Source organism: Chinchilla lanigera, unplaced genomic scaffold (genome assembly GCF_000276665.1).
Source record: "Chinchilla lanigera isolate Chin_1 unplaced genomic scaffold, ChiLan1.0 scaffold00022, whole genome shotgun sequence".
Taxonomy (NCBI): Eukaryota; Metazoa; Chordata; class Mammalia; order Rodentia; family Chinchillidae; genus Chinchilla; species Chinchilla lanigera.
This window is the reverse complement of record NW_004955423.1, coordinates 21,997,772-22,020,501: the sequence shown is the minus strand read 5'-3', so window position 1 is coordinate 22,020,501 and position 22,730 is coordinate 21,997,772. Positions and strand designations below refer to the sequence as shown.

The 22,730-nt window shown below is 35.9% G+C and overlaps 1 protein-coding gene across 3 annotated transcripts in view; it reads left to right on the top strand.

Moving 5' to 3' along the window:
* The window catches only part of Lrrc7 (leucine rich repeat containing 7), a 505,545-nt gene that overhangs the window by 249,089 nt on the left and 233,726 nt on the right, over positions 1-22,730 (top strand). For all 3 annotated transcript variants that reach the window (XM_013514397.1, XM_013514396.1, XM_013514395.1), the window contains exon 5: positions 20,858-20,936. In XM_013514397.1, the coding sequence (XP_013369851.1) occupies positions 20,858-20,936 (79 nt within the window). The remainder of the gene's footprint in view (positions 1-20,857; positions 20,937-22,730) is intronic.

Below are 22,730 nucleotides of genomic sequence, written 5' to 3'. Positions count from 1 at the left end.
TTCAGGCAGTTTTGCAAGCTTTCAATGGAATTTTTAAGTTCCTGGATATCTGTTTGAATCTGTTTCATACCTTCTAGTTCTTTTCTATATTGTTCCCTGAAGGTTTCATCAAGTTGTCTATGCTCTTCTATTTTCTTGTCTATGTCATCTTTGTATATGTTGAACATTTCTTTCATTATTTTTGTCATTTCTTTTCTCACCTGAGATATTATTTCCGATTTGATGTCTTCTATGGCCTGATGGAGTTGTTTCTTTACTTCAGTTGCTATCTTTTCAGAAATTTCGGATGTATGACTTCCAGGCTCTTCTGTGTTGATGCCTCCTGGACTTGTTTTGAGTGGTGTGGAGGTCTGGGATTGCATTTTGCTCCTTTGTTTTGTCATTTTTGAACAACTGAAGACTCCCTGTAGTGCAGTCTCACTGTCTTGACTATTTGTGAGTGGCAGGGCGAGAGCCTGAAGATCCCCAGTGCTCAATGTAGCTCCTGTACTGGTCAGTGGTGGCAGCCCAACCCGGGCCGATACACTGTGTGTGTGCCAGGTAGCCACCGAGGCCTCAGAGGGTGCCTGAGGCTTTCCCTGCCTTGCATGCTGGTCAGAGAGGCAGAGCCCAGACTCACCAGGCTTCCTGAAGATGTCCGGAGCTCAGCCCTGCCCAGGCAGACACACTATGGACCCCCCTCAGAGGGGGCCCGAAGTTTCACCTGCCTTGCACGCTGGTCAGGGAGGCAAGGGCCAGACTCACCGGGCTTCCCGAAGATGTCCGGAATCCCATTAAATAATACTTAAGGGTAACTTGATACTTTGTATTTCCCTAAACACTAGGTTAATATTTTTAAAAATTTTTATCAGACAATATAGGGCATCTTTCTGTAAAAATTGTCTTTTTTTGGTCTGTGTTTACTTTGAATTGGTTGCCATTGAGGCCCTTGGTGATTTGAAAGATTTATATATTCCAAACACTGGTCCCTTGTTGCTTATATGGGCTACAAATTGTCTCCCAATTTTTGGTATGTCTTTCCACTCTGGTTGAAGTACCACTTGTCACAAGTTGTCAAGTGCAATGTACTAAAATTTATTGTTTTTCCCTTTATGATCTGTTTTCCTTTCATTTCTGTGCAACTTCATTTTTCATCAGATATGATTAAAATGTACCCTTTCCATATGAATAGAAGCTAAATTGTGCTAGCAACATTTGCATAGTCCTTTGTTTCCCCAGTGATTCAGAGTTCTACTTCATTTAAAAAAGTCTTTCTCAAACTCTGTTTTCTGCTCTGCAGCTTCTTTGTCTATTCCTGTACCGTTTCACATTACACTAAACATTATAACTAAATATTAAGCTTAGTACCTGAAAGCACAATTCCTCTTGGGATTTTTTTTTTTCTGTTTTCAAATGTGTTAATTTTCTGCTTGATTTTTCCATAGGAATTTTAGCCTGAACTGGTACAAACGATCCAGTGGAATTTAAAGTGGTGGCATTTTATAATGATAAATCTTGGAGTCCATGAATATGCTGTTTCTCTTTGTTTAGGTCTCATTTTGTATCTTTCAACAGAATTTTGTGATTTTTCTTCACAAAAGTATTGATCATATTTTGCTAAGTACTTTAGGTTTTATAGCTGATAAATTTAATCCTTTCTTTAAAGTACTTTTTAAAAACTTTGGTAGATGCTACATGGGAGCATTGCTAATTTTGGTATCTTTACCTTACATTGAACCACAATGAGAAATATAAGTTCTCGTATTAAATCAGTATTTTTTTTAAAAAATTATATATATATATGTAATTTATATATAGTAACAATTTTCTTGTTTTTTCTTTTTCTTTCTTTGCTACAGTCTTCCTTTGTGTTCCTCTACCTTTACATATTCTTTTTGTAAAGAGAAAAAAGCAAAACAATAACAATGAAGACCAAAAAACAATGCAGAAACAACAAAAACGATACATGACCTCAAAATAAAATGATAGGGATTAACAATGATTGCTACACTATATACTGTTATCTTCAGTGAAGTTGCTCAGTCCACCATATGTAAGAATGCAAGATTGATCAAACAAAGACAATAACAAGTAATAAAAAAAATTGGAAACAATACAAACTTCACCAGACAAGATGGTAGGAAGTCAACAATGGTTCATATAATGCATATTGTTGTCTTCAAATCAGTCATTCTGATTGCTAGATATAAGCATGCAAAGTTGTTCAGAGAAAAAGAAAATTTTAAGCATTAACTGTTCCTTTCAATAAACCACAGAAATCAGCAATACACCTATCCCAGATATCCTCATATATACATATAAACTTTGTTTTTCATTTTAAAAAGGAAAGAATAAAACAAAATAACAAAAACAAATACATAAATTAAACAGCATAAAAACAGTAAAAATGATACAGAATTTCAAAACAAGGTGACAGGATGTTAATAATGGTTGTTATGTTACATGATATTATCTTCAAAGTGGTTGCTCAGAAAATCAGATATAGGCATGTAAGATTGATCAAACAATTACACATTAACTGTTCTTTTCAATAAACCAATAGAAATTAGTAGTACAATTATGTTAGCTATCTTGTGCAAATTAAAACAACACTGAAATTCCATCTCACCCCAGAAAGAATGGCTATCATCAGTAAATCAATCAATAACAAGTGCTGGAGGGGCTGTGGGGGAAAAGGAGCTCTTCTCCACTGCTGGTGAGAGTGTAGACTGATGCAGCCACTGTGGAAATTAGTGTGGACAGTCCTCACAAAACTAGGATTAGACGTCCCACATAATCCAACTATTCTCCTCCTGGGTATTTTTCCAGAAGGACTGACAACATCATGCCACAGTGATATATGTGTACCCATGTTTATAGCAGCGCAATTTGTAATAGCTCAACCTTGGAAACAACCCAAATATTCATCAGCTGAAGCATGGATAAAAAGATGTGGTATTTTTATACAATGGAGTATTACTCAGCTAGAAAGCAAGATAAACTAGAGGCTTTTATAGGTAAATGGATGCAACTAGAGACCATACTCATTAGTGAAATAAATCAGACTCACATGTGTAAACATCGTATTGCCTCCCTAGTATAAGAACCTGAAAGAGTAAATAAAATCTGTTGAGTATAATAGATATTGTGAAAGGGAAAGAAACTGCTTGAATAGGAAGGAGCAACTGGGATGGAGGAGGGGAGAGGAAAAAGAAAGAAAAATATATATATATATACGCAGGATAGCTAGGATAATTGCACTACTAATTTCCTTTACATATTTTTGAGTCACTTTTTCAGAAGCTATAATCTATTATGAAATGTTCTATTCTATCATCTAGGTTTTCAGTTTTATTTTTATTTATTACCCATAGGCCTCTAATTTTTCTAAAACTCCAACATACGTCTGTTTTCTCATTTGAACTTCTAATATTGTTTAATACTTTCTTTTATTCTTTGTATGAATCTTGCCAGAACTTTTCCAGCTTTAAAAAATTTTTTACATAATATTCTTGTGGTTGTTGGTCTTTTTTGTTCCATTTATTTTTTATTTTCCAATTTATTAATTTGTACTTCTCTATATCCAGCTGCAATTATTTTTGTTATTCCCTATCTTCTTTCACTATCTTCATGTTTTCTCAGTTATTTTCATATTCTAATACATTTGGAACATTTTTAGTCATCAGTTTTAGTCATCATTTCTCATTGGCATACACTGTCCACTGTGTGGTCCAGATGATACTAATTACTTTACCCACTGCTTTCCACCTTTGGCCAGTAAATCATCAAATTTTTAAATGTTCCTTTTTGCCTATAATGGACATACAGTATCTCTGATTATTTTGCACAGATTAGGGGTTAGTAGTACTATAAGCTTCTCTAGGACCAACACTATATGTTAATAATTTTTATATACTTCAAACTTTGAAAGGTTGGAGAGAGGCGGATTCCTAGGTCCTAAGTTGCAGTTAGGAGTAAGAATCTCTGGTGTGCTATTGCATGGCTGTATGACTGTAGATGACAAAGTACTGTATATTTCAAAAAATAGAAGCATGGAGTTGGAATGATTTTACCATAAAGAAATGAAAAGTGATTGAGAGGATAGATATGTTTAACCTGATTTAAGCCTTGCACGAAGTATACATGTATCCAAATACTACATAGTACCCCATAAATATGTGTAATTTTTATGTTCTTATCTATAAGTTAAAAACAAATGTAAATTTTAAAAGAATTGAATACTTAGAACATTTACTTACTTAGATTATTCAAAACAGCAAATTAATAGGAAAGCAATGAACTGCAAAATAAGGCTTCAACTTATGTTCATTCAATGTTGTTAAAAATAAGTGCATGAAGCTTAAGCTTTTAAAAGGAATTTCAGTCAGTTTTACTGAAACTTGATTATCTGTCTATCAGACTAGAGAGAAACAAATATCCATTCTATATAAGAATAACCTTTCTTAATCTTCTCATTCTTATACACAGCAATCCAAGGGTAAATCCCTTTCCACTCCCATGGATTTTTTATCCATTATTCCTCCCATCTTAATTCAGTAGTAAAATTAAAATTCCTCATGTTTCAGAAATGAATGCATTTGATGATATTGTGATCTCTGAATCAATAGTCTAGGCTTGTTTGTAGGGCTCGTACATCGCCATAACAGAGTAAATTGTCTCATATGGTAAAGCAAGATAATGAATGGTAAGTTTAATTAGGCAGCGAATCCATTTCAAGTTTGATTGTTGATTTGTCATAGCTGCAGAGACTATGACACTATAATTTAAGGACTTTAATGAAAATGAACTAATTCGAAAGCTCATCCTAATTCTGCAGCAATTAAGTGATTTTTTTCTCATCTTCTAAAACTTATTTCTATACATGAGTGGATTTGAACGGCATCGTAGTGGGCAAAATCACTATTGTTAGTTATAATGAAAGGCAATCAGAGTCGAAGGCATTATTATGTGTTTTATTGACTTGCCAATTATTCCACCCCTTCCCCCAATAAACACAAAACACTAAAGATAAATCATCTCCTCTCTTGACAAGAAAGAGACAGAAATTGTCTCTTTCAGGCACACTTAAGAAAGCAGAAATGAGTAATCAGTTAAATAATAAAAATCTGTACACAGTTTAGCACACTGAGAGAATAGAGACTCTTGTGGTGTATATTGTGCATTCTTAGGGGAGTCTATTTTGAGATCCCATGTATGGTCTGGGTAGCAAATGTTGCCATGGAGTTCTCAGTAGGAATAAACGTGCTGTTTGGTGTTTGGCGAAGCATTAGACTGCTTATTAAGAGTAAAGCTTATTATTTTGCCCTACTAAATGTCTCATTTTCAACACTGTTCATGTGTTATTTACCTGAAAATCACTAGTACTTTCCTCATTTTCAGGCTTCTTTCCCTTTCTACAGAATATTCTTCTGCCCATGGTTATAGCATTAAGATAAACTGAGGACTGATTCTCTCTGTGTTTTCATTAAAGAACTTCACAACAGCAGAAACCTGGTCCTTTTCTCCTATCACCTTTCCAGCCTGATGCCAGGACTTTTAACTCTTTCCAGTGCCTTTATCAGGAAATAAAGTCAACCAAGAATGCCTTACATGAGCTACCATAACTTACTCTGTGGAAATCGGAGCTCGTACTCTGGTTATGCAACTAAATCCAAAGAAGACAGGGACCATGCCTGCCCTTTCACCCTTCTGAAGTCTATGCCACGCTCTGTCACCAAGTCTAATCAATCTTCCTAATGTCACCGTAGAACCTTTCCTGAAACTAGGTGAATAACTTTTCCCATGCATCCCAGTAAACCCTGAAAAAAGTTCAACAGAACAAAACTGAACTGGTAATGACCCACTGTAAGTCCTTCCTGTATTATGCCTTACTCTTTTCTAATGTAAATACCTTAAAATAAGAACTACACCTTACAATGTTTCTACCTCTACAGTAGCTTCCATCAAAGTATAGCGATAGCAAATGCACAATACAGTGCTCTGCTGCAATGAAAGAAAAATTCATTAGTCAAAGATGAATATTAAACAGTGCGTTTCCCATGGCAGTGATTTAGGATGTTTGTTGTTGAAGCAGGAAGAGAAAGAGAAAGAAAGAATAAAGTATCTTCTGCACTAATACATTTAAACTAAGGGAGATTCATTCCTCTGAGAACTGACTGTCGGTCAGTGTCATCAACACTTCTCAAAAATGTCCCCACATGTGTCCCTTGAGCACAATCAGTGCTGTGACTGTCTCTGGTTATTGATTAATTTGCCTTTGGGTTTTTTGATTTATGATGCCACAAAAATAAGTGGAGTCTTACAGGAAATTTTTGACTCTTTTTACTGAAATTCCTACTGAGTTCCTGGCTCCCTTCCCTTGAGGGTTAGAGCTAAAGAAAAGTGCTTTTGTTTTTGTTCGTTTGTTCATTTGTTTTTTTGGTCTCTCATTTTCAGACCTTGTTGGCCTGGAGAATTTCTTCTAAATTTACTAACATAATAATTGTATGTTTACTTTTCTTTCTAGTACACAGTACATTGCCCTTCTAAAATTACTTTCATGTCAGTACTTACTACCCAACAGAGTATTGCCCATTTGCCAAATACCCTTAGTAAAGCCAAGTTTATACACACCTAATTTTAAAAATAACATGTTTAGTTTTGTTTTATTCATTCCAGATAATAATTATTGCAAAATATTTTCTATTGTATATCTTCTTTAAATTAGAGTAATCTATGCAATTTATCTTTTCCATGTTGACTTGAGTTCATCCTATGTTCTGGTACTAAATTTTCTTTAATGTGGAATGGTTTGCTTCTACACAAAATAAGAATGGAAGCTGTCCCCGATCACCTCCCCTATAATAAATCAGTTTGAGTGTCTTCATGTTGACACTCTAAGTAGGCACCTAATTTGCTCCTGTTAATAGCTATTGCTTGGATTCTACGTTAAAAGAATTATTATGAACTAGGGTTCTAGTACTTCTTATCAGTGCCTCATATTTAGAAATAAAGGGTTTACAACACGGACTTTGCACTCAAAGTTCCAAAAGTTGATACTAGATGAAACTTAACTGAGACAATTGTAGAACAAATGCAATTTAAAACATCCCTTTGCTGTTTTCAGTCTTAAAAATTCATTAAACTCTAAGTTGTAGAAATTAGGGTTGTTTGCACCTGACCTGGAAAACCAGAATGGAATGAATGTTGCATTGCCAACCTTGAGAAGCTAAAAATTCAAACCTGCTGGAGTCCTGGAGTTGACAGACATAGCTTCCCACAGGAAAAGTATGGCAGTGTTTGGGAAAAGATTGTTGGGAGTTCACATCCTTATGAGCCTCTGAAACTCAGTTTCCTCATTAGTTAAATGGGATAATAAACCAACTTATGGAATTGGGTGAGAATGAATAAAGTGCTTACAATATATCCTCAGTGAATATGGTTTCTTTCACTTCTAAGTCGACCCAGTTCATTAGATAGGAAAATAACTTGCCCATCCTTTGCTCGAAATTTAAAAATATACTTACAAAAATTGGTTGTCACATTTAAAGAACCAAATTAAAAAGTTAAAATCTTATAAGTATGTTTTACTTGCTGAATTTGATGCAAAATATAACATTGGAGCTTTTGGTTTTTTCAGCATATGGTGTTTATATCACAGAGTAAAACATTTGAGCTGATAATATTTGTGAAGTTCAGAAAATGTAAGCATTTAATGTGCACAATCCATAACTATTACCATGTATATTGGTTTCTACAAAAATTTGTAAGAAACAATGTTTAAGAATTTGAAAGACTACTAAATTATTTTGTTTGTTATTTATTCAGAAATCTACTATATTATATCCATATGGAAAGAGATAGTCACTCTTTGTATGTTCATTTGTTTGTTAGTTTTTCTAATGGTACTGGAGCTTGAACCCAGGGCCTTCACACTGAGCTAGATCTCCATTCCCTTTTATTTACTTATTTATATGTTGAGAAAGGTCATGGTAAGTCACTGAGGTGCCCAGGCTGGGTTTGAACTTGTAATCTTCCTGTTTCGATGTCCCAAATTTCTGGGATGACACACACAGGCCATCATGCCTCGCTAGATAGCTCCCTTTTCATTTTCAGACAGGTAATTGGAATCTAGAGGCTCTGTACAAAATGCGAGCATTTCTTTCCATGTGTGTACTTTAGTTAATTGCTTCTAGTTGTTGATACGAAAATATAATTAGGTGTAATTTAACAAGCAATTGCTTGAGTTTCCATTGTTTTCCTAGGTTGAAGCCAGGTACTATTGGGAATTTCAAGGAACTGAAGAACCAGTCTCTGATCTCACCCTAGTATCTTTCCAGGTCGCTTCCTTCTACAGCCCCTCTTCTTTCCCTCCTCCCTCCTCCCTTGTAAGGTGCCGCAGTTCAATGCTTCATCCTCCTGTCTTCATCATCTCTGTGCACACCATTGGTGCTGACATTTGCCTCATGGTTTAAAAACTATCAGTATATCCCCTCCCTTAAACTCTGACTTTGTATCTAAATACCTGCCTGACATCTCCTGTTAGAAGTCTAACATTTCTGTTGTCCACAACTGAACTCTTACTTTCTCTCTAAAACCTAACCTGCATACTGTTTTTCCCATCTAAGTTGAAAGCAACTCCAACTTTCAAGTAGCTCAGGGCATCTCCAATATCTGGACTCATCTGGTTCACTTTTCTGCTCACACCCCACATAAAATTCATCAGAAAATCCTGTTTTTCTTCCATTCCAAATGCACCAAGAGTTTATTCCTTTTTACTCCATCGTGTTTCTTCATGGCTTACTACAATACCCTCTAATTTGTTTCCCTTCTTTTAAAGGTCACCATAGTCAGGAGCCATACTGACCTTGAATTAGAAATCAGATTACATCATACATTTGTCTTTCAATATTTTTCTATTTCATTCTGAGTAAAAAGCGAAGTTCTTGTGGTGGCCTAAGAGCCCCATGTTAGTCACTTTCTGTCACTGGGACGAAATATCTGATATGCACAATGAAAGAAGGACAGGTTCATTTTAGCTTGTAGTTTCTGAGGGTTTAGTCCATGGTTACTGGCTCCTAGGCAATATGTAATGGCAAAGGCTGGTGGAAGAAAGCTGTTTAATGCATGGCAACAAGGAAGCAGAGAGAGAGAGAAAGGAAGAGCAGAAACAAGAATACACCCTTCCAGCCAGATGGGGTGGAGAGAACCTATAATCCCAGCACCTTGGATCTCACATCCTGCCCCCACATGCCCTTAATGCTAAAAGTGGAACTATAGCATTGAGTGTTTATTGCTGAGCTTCAGCCTTGTTTTGGTCTTATTCCTTTCTATTTTTCTATTTCTCCCCTTTGGAATTGGAATGTTTACTCCATGGCATTGTATGTTGGAAATATTTAATATTTTTTACATTTACAGGGACTTAGAGCTAAAAGTCTGCCTTGAGTCTCTGAGGAGACTTTGAACTCAGAATTTTCAGCAGTGCTGGAAGTGTTGACTTGGACAGTTCTTGCATTTTGCATAATTACATGGGCCTGAGCCTTTGGGGGAGTAGAGGTAGAACTCTATGGTTTGGATGTAAAACATCCCCCCAAATATCATTTGTTTCGGTGTGGGGCTTTCAAAAAATGACTGGAACTTGAGGATAGAGTGGAATGTGCTATCAGGAGATGGGGACTTGGAGGGGGATCGCTGGGGGCATGGTTTAGAACAGTGGTGGCGAACCTATGGCATTCCTGCAGCAGTGGGTATGCGGAACTCTGTTAGCATGTAAGTCAAAATGCTCCAGCAGCCAAGCATCAGATAACGCTTGTTTTTCTAAACTAAAACCTTGGTCTTGAGGTCTAGTTCCACTCTTAGCATTTTGCAATAAGTAAGTGGGTTCTGGATTGCAATTTGGACACTGGCCTCTAAAAGCTTTGTCACCACTGGATTAAAATGATGTATTCTGTGTGCCTGTGCATGTGTGTGTGTGTGTGTGTGTGTGTGTGTGTGTGTGTGATACTGGGGACTGAATCCAGGTTTTTCACACAGAGTTACATCCTGGCCATTCTTAAATTCTTTCTTATTTTGAGATAGGGTCTTACTAAGTTGCTAAATTGTCCAGGTTGGGCTGAAACTTTCATTCATCCTCCCTCAACCCTGTGGAGTGGTAGCATTACAGATGTGCACCACCACACCTGGCAACTTGGCTTCTTTTCAGTGGTGTTAATCTGTTCCCCAACTTTACACAGTTGTAGCTACACCTCTGTAGCCCCAACTTTACACAGTTGGCCTGCAAATTTTTTAAGTCCTTCAGCTCTCCTGATTTTCATTATAGATGTGGTTAAAAATACCAGCAGGACTCATACCCAAGCCTAAACTTTGGACTGCCTTGAAATTTCCTCTTCCAGAATAATTAGCCCACCACATTTAAATTCAGCCTCATACAAAGTCATAAGTTATAGGCAAAATATAAACAAATGCTTTGCCAGAATGTAACATGAATAGCCTATAATAAAATTCTCAATGATATACTAATTTGTGTTTGAATTCTCATGAGACTGGCCTTTGCTGTCCACATTCCTGTCAGCATTCTAGTCATTTTGGCTCACAGCACTCTAGGCTTTAACCAGCTTGATTCTCCAAACTTGTCCCATAAATCAGTTCCAAATGCTTCTGAACCACATGGTCAATTATAGTCACAGTTGTAATGCCATCTCTGATGCCTTTTGCATATCAAACACTTTCTGTCACTAGGACAAAATATGTGACATACTCGATTTAAAGGAGGAGAGATTTACTTGGGCTTATGGTTTCAGAGAGTTTAGTGCATGGTTGGGTGGCTCCATGGCAGAAATAGCATGAGGGAAGAGCTTAGTAGAGGGAGCTGCTTAACCCACGGCATCCAGTAAACAGAGAGAAATGAAGAGCTTGTAGTAAAAACACACCCTTTCAGGTCATGGCCTAGTGGTCCACCTCCTCCAGCTGTGAACTCACTCATGTGTTAATCCACTGATGAATGCTGCACTTCCATGATCCAATCATTTTCCAAAGGCCACACCTCTGAACACATGAAATTTGAGATCAACATTTTAAATCTAAACAACAAAAGATCCTATGTAGGTTGACACCATCATTTCCCTCTTCCATACCTCTCTGACCTAATTTTTTGCTACTTCTCTCTTTCTCAATGTGTTGCAGCCACACCAGCCTCCAAATACACTCGTCCTTCATAGCATCTTCACTGTGTATTCCCTCTGCCAAAGTTGCTCTTCCATTGTACTCTCAGGCACTAAGAAATGTGTATCTCTAACTCTCTGACCTCCGGCAAGACCTTCTGGAAATTTTCTCTTCCTAATGAGGCTCTGAGTCACTGTAGTTAAGTTTGCAATTCTTAGGTATTGGTGATCCACCTTATTTTGTTCTAGTTTCACTAAAACACAATATATATATTTTTAGGAATATTAATTTTATGGTTTTTTGTACACATTCACCTGCTAGAAAATTCAAAAAATGAAAAAAAAAATTATCCACCTTCTCCACACTGCATCTTTTATATGTAGTACATATTGCTAACAGTGAGGAACCTTCAGTAAGTATTTTTTAATGTGTGATGGTTCTGCTTTCTCCGGGAACTTATAATTAAAGATAGTGACTCAAATGCTTTGCTGACATTAAAAGAAAAGATGACAAACCAGTGATTCCACAATTTTTAACCACATAAGGTGTTTTAAAATTTTCTGATCTCACTTAATTTCAGACATAACACAATCTAAAATAATGTCCTTTAAGAATAGAGGCCCTCAAAATACCTTATAGTTGAACAAATTGTTATGCAAATGATACAATTTAAATTTATTTATGTGAATGATATTTTAAGCAGTGCATGAAACAGACATAATAAGAAAGTGAAATTAAGAAACCACTTACATGTCACAGAAATGTCCTTCACTTAGGCTTTTCTTTGAAGGATCTTCCATTTATGAACATAAAGATTGGTGTTCTGTTGCTGTCATTAAGCTCTATGTTTACTGTGACAAAATTGTTTACTCCATTTAGATTCCATATTTATCTTTTACCGTGACAGAAACATTTATTTTCATAATTTATTGTCAAGTTTATATCAGTGTAAAGCCTAACACAAGACTTTCTATAACACTTTAGTTATGGTTTCTATTTGACACCAGTAAATGTTTAATCATTAAAGAAGTTGAAAGCCATATTAATTACAGGTTTAAGATCCTCTGTCAAGACATTGTGGTCTTCGCTAGGAACCAACAGAGTAGCCCAAATAAATGTGATTAATCAAGTACACTAAAGCTTAAAATTATCTATGATTTTCAGTCTCTCCATTGACAGGCAGGAAAGATCAGTATTTGATTGCAGAGGCTTGATTTCCCTTTGTCATTGTGTCTAGGAGAGGAATGAATGAGCAGGAAAATGGTCCAATGCGGACAGCAGGAAACCAGATTACACTTAGGTATGGAGAACAGGGCAGTGGCAGGGAACCTATGGCATGCGTGAAAGCTCTATCATTGAAAGCTCTGAAAGCCATCACGGGCACAGGGGATTAGCTCTTAAAGAATTAAGATTCGAACAGGAACATTTTTTAAAAAGGGATGGCCCAAGAACAGAAATAAAATCTAACATGATCTATTACATCTTTTCTACATCAAGATATTAATAATGTATTCAAGCAATTTTGATTAATTCTATGGCATTAAATGTTTCTTTTCTAAAATGCTTGAAGTCTGAGAAGCAGAAATATTATTTCTCATTTGGGCATATTTCTATGAACCCTGTCAAATTAGGTTTTGTGGTATAATTACTGAAGTGAGCATATTCAGAAAGCATTTCCACTGAGTCCTAATTTGGAGGCTAAACATTTATCGATTTAATTTGCTGCTTGTAATAGGAACATTGTCCATTTTTAAACAGATTTATCATTTTGCCTATAAAACATGATACTTCCCATAAAATTATTTAATATGAATAGCTGTTTAGCCTAAGTTTGCATCCAGTCTAAATATAACGAGCTTGGGTCTCCAGGGAGTCACAGAAGAAGTAAACTTGTGGATGCCCTGAGAGGAAAGCGTATTGTAGGCCTGTAATAGCAAGTCTGTTTTTGATTTCTCAGCTGAAAACCCACGGCAGGAACATGGATCATGTGACCTACAAAGATTTGACCCTGTTTTCTATGAGAATCACAAGTCAAGATGTCTGGAACAAGACACATTGTTAAAGTGAGGGCTGGTAGTCCTTTATGTCTGGGCAAATAAACTTGAAAGTCAAAGCAAAGTTCATCTTAAAAAAGTATATGTGTATATATATGTGTGGATATAGATATAGATGTACATGATATAGATATAGATATATGTGTAGAAAAAGATATAGCCAAAGATATAGCTCAGAAGCATGGTGCCCGCCTGGCAAGTGCAAGGTCCTGAGTTTGATTCTTGAAACAAACAAACAAAAAAAAAACCGCAGATATATATTTATAATATATATATAAACAAATATATAAAATCATTTTTATAAGTTAAAACTATGTTTCAGCTAGTCAGAGAAACCTGTCACAAATGTTGGATAATAAAAATGTGAGCTCTAAAGACAAAGCTAACAATTTTAATAAAGGGAGCAAAATGGAAGTAAAAGGAATAAATATGTGGTTCCAAAATGAATTAAATTTTACCTGTATCCATTTTCATCTATAAATATTCACATATTAGATATTTAAATGATCTAACTTATTATTTTAAATGATCTAAGCTTGAGAATGCATTGTTCAACATTCATAAAATGAAAATAATATTGTCTAATATATCTTCCTCACAGAATTAATAAAAGAGCCAAATGATTTTGTGCAGTACTAGAGGGAAATGGAAAGTTACCTTATTCATTAATATAAGATTTTTATCTCTTATTTATTGGATATTTATTAACTGCCAGATATAAAGCTAAGTACTTTATGTTCATATCATCAAACCCAATCCATTGAATTGGACAAAAAAAGAGTGATACTTGAATATAATAATTTGTTCAAGACTTCATGGCTGGTTAAGTGATGTAACTAGGACTCAATTACCCTTTCCTACCTGTACTTTTAAACACTATGCCATCCCACCTTTCCATGTTTGACTTGAACTCTGAGGTGAAGATATGCTCTAAGTATATCTCCTTTTCCACAACCCGTTATTAGTATACATTATAAAGTTCCTCTGGCAATCTGGTTTCCAAATGTGTGCCAGCCGCCATATGCAATTTAAAATAGCTATGCAAACTCAGAACACTGCTGCTGTGCATGAACGCCATCCACAGCTGAACCGTGCAGTGTACTTACTTTTCTGCCACGTTTTGTTTTCCCTGAATTTAATACTTATCTTGTTTATTTAATGTTTAGATGTTTGTATTTTTTTCATCAATGCAACCCAAGATTTTCCCTAAGTTGTAAAAATTTCTTACCAATATTTTAATTATCTTAGTTGACCTATACTTACATCTTGTTGGGGAAAATTCCCTAGTTCTCTGACCCAAACCAATCTAGATTCCTGCCTCAGGCCTGCTTAGGGATGATACTTAGTAATATCAACACCATTTTGAGAATCATTTTACATCTCTTGTACTGACCTGTTTCCTGGTGACCATGTTTCTTGATTTACTATATCATTTCAGTGGCAAATGCTACTCAGAAGCTTCTTGAAAAAATAAAGTATGCAAAATTTAAATATTGAGAATTTGAACACCTGAAAAATGCCTTTTTTAAAATCTAGGAATGTATTGCCTCTAACTAGATAGTTTACTTTCATCTCAGTCAAATTGAAAGATTTGTTGGCTTTTTTTCTAATATTGTAAGCAGTGACTGAGTTATTTTCTTCTTAAATACCCTTTAACCCAACTGGTTAGGAAGGTGAAGATAACTCTTCAAAATTCTCCCTAAGTTCTCATGGATCATCATTTTTTGCCAGGCCCCACCTTGCAGCAAAACTTTTTCTTAGAACTTCCCAGAATAGGTACTGTTGGCACTGGGAAACTTATTCAGTGATAGCTGAATCTAATCTGAATTTAGAAAATAACACTTTTTCATATTTGTTGCTGTTTTCATTTTGGTTCTGTTTGTTTTTTTTAATGTACTCTAGAGGCTAATGAAGTACTGCAAATTATGTGCCATATGAACAAGATCAAGGGCTGGGAATATAGCTCGGTGGCATAACTACCTGCCTGGCAAGCCCAAGGTCCTGAGGTTGATTCCCAGTACCAAAAATAAATAAATAAATAAAGTCAACAAACAAGGTCAAGGCTCTGGTAAACCCTAGGTCTTGCGAGGGTCTGTTCACAGCACCTTGGTATCTCGAGTGCCCTTAGAAGGAGGTGCAGGCTGCGGCTGCAGCCCTTCTGCTGTGTCCTCACATGGTAGAAGGTGCAGGACAGCGCTCTGAGTTCTCCCTTCCAAGGACACTCATCCCATTCATGAACGCTCCACCCTCATGTCCTGCTCATCTCCAAAGCTCTACCTCAGTGTCATGTCCTTGGAATTAGGATTTCAACCATGACTTTTAGTGGGACCCAAACATTCAGACCATAGTAGACAAATTCTTATCTCTTCACAACTCACGAGTATCATTCTTCAGGGGCTGGGGATTTAGCTCAGCGGCAAAAAGCGCCTGCCTGGCAAGCGCAAGGTCGTGAGTTCAGTTCTCGGTACCGGAGAAAAAAAAAAAAAACGAGTATCATTCTTCAAAAAATTGCTTATGTAATTGCATATTTTAAGGGAATTTATCTCTTTCATGGTAGACCTGTTATGTTCAAATGGAAAAGATTTTGAAATATTTTGGGCAGGGTCCTTGTTTTACAGTTGGCATTTGGCTTTGTTTAAGCAAAATATAAGGTTCACTTTTGTTGAACTTACTTTTTTCAATTCAAAAATCTGATGGTCTTCAAGTATGCAATTTAGTCTGAATAACTGTAGTCACCCTCGTACAGATTATACATCCAGAACATACTCATCTTACAGCTGAAAGCTTTTATCTTTTGACCACCTGTTCGTCACTCCCTTCCAATAGTCAGTGCTTGGTAAACACCCTTCCATTTATTATTTCTATCAGTTCAGTTTGTTTCGAGTTCCCATATACATGAAATGTTGTGATAATTATATTCCCACATATGGACAGTTTAACAGTGTGCTCCACGCCCATCCACACTGTTGTGAATGTCAGGACTTCCTCATTTTTTAAGGCCAAGTCATGCTCTGTTATATGATGAAATTACTCACACAATCACCATTTTTCGTTCAGAAATAAACGCACTGAGAATTTAAGTGACCTGCCTAGAGGTACCCAACGGAGTTAAAGCTAGGATTCCTTCTTATGCCAACAGATCTCTGCAAATCATCATACAATTAAATTCTAAACAATATATACAGGTTTATAAACAAATGATATGATACTACTTCTACAATGAGCAGCTACATGTGCAATTAAGAAAAGGAAATGCAGTCCTGTTCTTAAAATCCTATTTTGAAATATTTCTGCTTCTACCTTTTGGCTTATACTTAAGGAAATATTATCCTAAGGTAGGAACTTGTGAAGGGAGGACATGAGGCAGAACAGCATGAAATAAGCCCATATTGTTTTTTTTTTAATTTGTACATGGAGAGATTTAATTTTTTTAATTTATTTTAAAAATAAAAGGAGGAAAATATATTAACAAACAGACGTCCATTTACAAAACAGCATAAGAGCAATACAAGCAATACAGAGTTACAGACAAAGTGGTAGGAAATTCACAATGGTTGTTGTATTGCATATTGATATCTTCAAAGTGGTTTCTCAGGAAAACAAATAGAGACATGCAAGATTGATCAAATAAATAATCATTAACTGTTCCTTTCAGTAAAGTGATAGAAGTCAGTAGTACAATTATGTTAGCTGTCCTGTATATACATACATACATAATTTCCCCTTTCTTTTCGCTTTTCCCTCACCCCAGTTGCTCTTTACCCTTGAGAGTTTTCCTATCGTTTCACAATGTGTATCATACCTCCTAATTTTTATTCACTCTTTCAGGTTCTTACACTAGTGAGATAATACATTGCTTACACATGGAGGTCTGGTTTATTTCACTTATGAGTATGGGTCTCTAGTTGTGACCATTTACCTGTAAAAGCCTCAAGTTGGTCTTTCTCTATAGCTGAGTACTATTCCATTATATAAAAGTACCACAGTATTTTTATCCATTTCTCAGTGGATGGACATTTGGGTTGCTTCCACATTTTAGCAATTACAAAATGTGGTGCTTTAGTCTGAATAACTGTAGTCACCCTCGTACAGATTATACATCCAGAACATACTCATCTTACAATTGATGTTTGAATTGAAAAAAGTAAGTTCAACAAAAGTTAATCTTATATTTTGCTTAAACAAAGCCAAATGCCAACACATTTTAGCAATTACAAAATGTGGTGCACCATGTGAACATGGGTGCACATATATCACTGTTATATGACGTTTTCAGATCTTCTAGGAAAATACCGAGAAGAGGAATAGCTGGGTTGAAAGGGACCTTTAGACCTAGTTTGTTGAGAAACCCCCAAACTGATTTCCACAGTGGTTTCACCAGTCTGCATTCCAGCAGCAGTGGAGAAGGTTCCTATTTCTCCACAGCCTCGCCAGAATTTGTTGTTGGTTGATCTCATAATGACAGCCATTCTTACCGGGATGAGATGAAATCTCAATGTTGTTTTAATTTGCATTACTTGAATGACTAATGATGTTGAACATTTTCTCATGCATTTATTTGCCATTTGTATTTCTTTATCTGAGAACTGTGTGTTCATCTCAGATGCCCATTTTGGACTGGGTCTTTGAATTTGGGGGGGCTTATGTTTTTTAATTCTTTATATGTTCTAGATAGAACACCTTTGTCCAAGGGGCAGTCAGCTAAAAATTTTTTCCCAATTTATGGATTTTCTTTTTACTCTGCTGGTGATTTCTTTAGATGTGCAGAAACTTTTCAGTAGGATGAGATCCCAGCTGTTGATTCTTTCAAGTATTTCCTGTGCTGTTTGGTTTTTGTTCATGAACTCTCTGTCTACCAAGATTTTTACCTACTTTCTCTTCCAATAGATTTAGCATTTCTGTTTTAATATTAACACCTGTGATCCATTTTGACTTGAGTTTGGTGCATGGTGATAGACTTGGGTCTATTTTCAGCCTTTGACAGGTGGCAAGCCAATTTTTCCAGAACCATTTATTAAAGAGGCTATCTTTCTTCCAGGGAGTTTGTTTGGCCCTTTTGTCAAAGATTAGGTGGCTGAGTGTGTTTGTGGTTGTGTCTGTTTCCCATTGATCCTCTGGCCTGTTTTTTAGCCAGTACCAGGTTGATTTTATTACAGTAGCTTTATAGTATAATTTCAGGTCAGGGATTGTGATTCCACCTGACTTGTTTTTGTTGCCCAGGATTGCTTTTGCTATTCTGGGTCTCTTCTGGTTCCAGATGAATGTAAGGAATGTTTTCTCTAGCTCTGTGAGGTATGCTAATGGCATTTTAATGGGAATTGCATTGAATCTATACAACAATTTTGGTAGTATGGCCATTTTCACAATGTTGGTTCTTCCTATCCATGAGCAAGGAATGTTTTTCCATTTATTAAAATCCTCTTTGATCTCTTTTTTTTTAAAGTACTGTAGTTTTCATTGAAGAGATCTTCTTTTGTTAGATTGATTCCTAAATATTTCAATTTCTTGGATGCTATTGTGAAAGGTATGGTTTCCTTAATTTCTCTCTCAGTCTGTTTATTGTTTGTGTATAGGAATGCTATTGATTTTGGGGTGTTGACTTTGTATCCAGCTACACTGCTGAACTTGTCAATTAATTGAAGGAGTCTTCTTGTGGAGTTTGGGGGGGTCTTCCTTGTAGAGTATCATGTCATTTTCAAATAGTGATAATTTTACTTCTTCATTTCCTATCCTTATTCCTCTTATCTCTCTCTCTTATCTAATTGCTCTGGCTAATGTTTCCAGAACTATGTTGAATAAGAGTGGTGACGGTGGATATCCTTGTCTTATTCCTGATTTAAAGTAAAAGCTTTCAGTTTTTGTCCATTTAGTATGATGTTGGCTGTTGGTTTGTCATAGATGGCTTTGATCAGATTGAGGTAAAGACCATCTATTCCTATTTTCTGTAGGGTTTTTATCATGAATGCATGTTGGACTTTGTCAAAAGCTTTTTCTGCATCTATTGAGATGATCATGTGGTTTTTGTCTTGGATGAGCCCATATTGAACAATTAACAGAAAAAGCTACACAGAGAAGAGAAGGCTATGCCACTCTGTTCTGCATCTAGCACACAGAGTAAATATAAATACTAAGGCAAAATGCTGAGGATGACTCAAAGGTCATTTTTTACTTGGTTCCCATTTTGTTAATGTTCACTTAATAAAAGCATCTTGAGCAATTGTGGTCTTCCAAAAAAAGAGAGAGAGAAAAAAAAGTCTTGCTTTCCTGCTAAATTCATACAAAATGGAGCTCATGGACTTGCTTGGGTTCTTCTATGGAAGCCAATATGTTTCAGCAGTAATTTCAGGGCAGCATAATTTCTGTAGAAATTCCAAAAGAGGGAGAAATGAGTGGAGAGGCATCCGCCCCCTGCTGTGTGTCCTCACTTGGAGGTGATGAATGGCCTGTCTTGTATTTGGCTGCCCTCCTGCCACCTGCCTAGGATTTCTGGTTCAGCAGACCCAGGGGTCTGGATTAATGGAGTCTCAAGGAGTGAAATCGCTTGTTTCTTGAACATCCATTATCAAAAAGTCAACTAGCCACTGCCACCAAAGATTCCTTATCTTTCTGATAGATATGAGGGAGTGAACAAGACAATTCTTTATGGAACCTTAACATCTATAAAAATAGTTGCAAAGGGGCTGGGGATTTAGCTCAGGGGCATAGCGCCTGCCCGGCAAGCGCAAGGTCATGAGTTCGATTCCTGGTACCGGAAAAAACCCAAAAATAAAAAATAAAAAAATTTTTAAAAGTTGCAAAAAACAGAGAGAAAAGGTTGCTGCAGACATATAATAGTAGTTTCCATAGCTGTCTCTCCTTCTGACTTTTGCATGTCCTGTTATGTTTGATGTGTTTGTATAAACTGACTGGAGTGTCCCCTCATCTTTCCTTCCTCTGATTCTTGCCCTTATAAATTAGGCTTGTGGCTTACTGAATTTTAGTTTTGTAGGCAAACCTGTGCTCTTTTGCCACATTGCCATGAATACAGCTGTGACAAGGGTTATTAGCTAGGGTGACTCTGCGGGGATCCAAGGAAGGGCACCTCATCTCTTCAAAGCACTTTTAGACAGATGCAGGATGGTACTCAACAATTAAGAAAGAACTGCATACAATCTGTTATAATCCTATATGTGTTAGTTTGAGAATATATCACTTCTAAGGTTAGTCCTTAGGTGTTCTTCATATATGTGTGTTTGTACTTCCCAATCTTCTAAAATGATTCCTGGAAACAACGGTTTTATTTTCCATTTTCTTTGTATCTGTGGGTTTTCCTTTCTCTGGCAGGGCATTATAATAACTATATAGCATGAGCTACTTTTATTTTTATTTGTTTAAGTTACTCAAAAGCCAAGTACTATCTCATGCTGGTGTAACTGTCTTTGATTTCACATTCAGTTTCCAACTATTACTATCAGCAAATATAATTTAACATGCAATTTTATAAGCAAAAATATGTACATATGAATCTATTATGTGACAGTACATTATTGTTCCTATTTAAATGTTTATCCTAGTTGGTTGACTATATATTGACTCATCGTTTTAATTTTTTATTCATAATGTTATAACTATACTTTAAAGAATATTTGTGGGAACATTTTCATGTACTTTTTTTCACCTTTTAGGTGTACAAGAATTTCCAGAAAACATAAAGTGTTGTAAGTGTTTAACAATTATTGAAGCCAGTGTCAATCCCATTTCTAAGTGAGTATAAATAATTAAATTTTATTTATGTTTATGTTTGCATTGGATAATGATGTATGAAGGTAGATGACACTTACATTAAAACTCTATTTTTAAGTGTGGCACTGATATAGCATTTAATAAAATAATGGGAAACGTATAATCAGATCGGAAGAGTTCCACAAAAGATGATTAAAAGCGTTGCTGAGGACCCAGTTGGCACAACTTGGCATGCCTTTGCAGCAGACGGTCACTAGTTTTCTGTACCTCTCAGGCAGTGTTGCACTTCTGAGAGTCAGAACTCAGAAAATATTTAGTCACTATGGGCATGGTGAGAAATTATCATCAAATACCTCATGGAAGTTCCAGACAGTGCAAAATGTTAAGGTCTTGCTAAATGCACTAAAACAGCGGTGCAGTTCAATGAAATTGAGAACGACTAGATAGATATAGGAAGTTCTTGTGTACGAGAGATTGCAACAAAAGCAAAGAGGTAATCTAGTAAGGATTCTAGTTTGGAAGATATGAATGGTAATAATACTATAATCAGAAAAAAGAGGATTTGTGATTCAAGGTCTGTTAGTTAACACATTCCATGGAAAAATGAGGCTAAGCCTGAGAGCATGTTGGTGAGCTGAGAGTATGACATTATGACAGAGGTCTGTGGTTCATATGTGAGCCATGAACCTGAACGTTAAAGTCAAACGGGACTGGCAATTACCTAGTAAGGCTATTGGCACTTACAGTACTATTTGGAAGAAATTCAAACAAATTAGCGGTATTGGGATGCAGATAATGAATTGTTAGTTTAAGTTGGTATTTTCAATATACAAAGCTAATCATAAGCTTTGAACAAAATTCCTCAGTCCTTTGTCCATGTAAAGTTAGGTAGACTAGGGGAAATCCCGCTGGAAAAGCATTTGATGAATGAAGTATTCACAGAAGAAATAAAGGCCTGTCAAAGTAAAGTTGAAGAGATCCGGGGATATAGCTCAGGGGCACAGCCCCTACCTGGCAAGTGCAAGGTCCTGAGTTCAATTTCTGGTACAAGAAAATAAAAAAGTAAAGCTGAAGAGAAATTTTACACCAGTATAGCGGAGGAGAGAGATCCATTATTGACTGTGGATTCTAGCAAGAGACTGTAGTAGAGAACAAGTGTGGAACAGAATGTAGATGAATAAGGTAGAAGTTTTGAAGGAGGTTTTTCAGTGAGTGGTTTGTCTAATAATCTGAGACCTTTTATACAAAGTGTGGAACATCAGGAAATAAAATGTGTTGGAAAGTTATAACTTTTCTAAGTAAAATATACACTATGGAGGGGAAAAAACAAAACCTTGAAAACTTTTCCCAAAACTCTTACAGAACATGCAATTTTCTCAAAATTTCAATGAGATGAGTATTACAAACCTCTCAAGCAAGGACTACAAATATGTATTTGACTTCAGTAATACAATCCAAGGTAGATGATGAATTGGAGTTTTTCATCCTACTTCTTTAATTCTAATAGCTTATCTTATTTAAGAATCATTGTAAGTCTTTAGAGTGGAAGGAAGTTGATGAATTACATTTTTCTAAGAAACTGAAAGTCTATAGCTTTATTTTATGGCTCTGAATTTCTCTCATATGCTTAACTTTTAAGCAAACAGAAAATATTATCTATTTCTTTGAAACATGCTCAACTCTTTGAACATTAAACATTTTTATGGAATTTATAAAATCTACTCAATAGATTAGTAAATTTAAGTAGTATATTAATTTTAAAGACTTTTAAAAGTATGCAAGTAAAATTCACTCACTTTAGACATTCAATTTAAT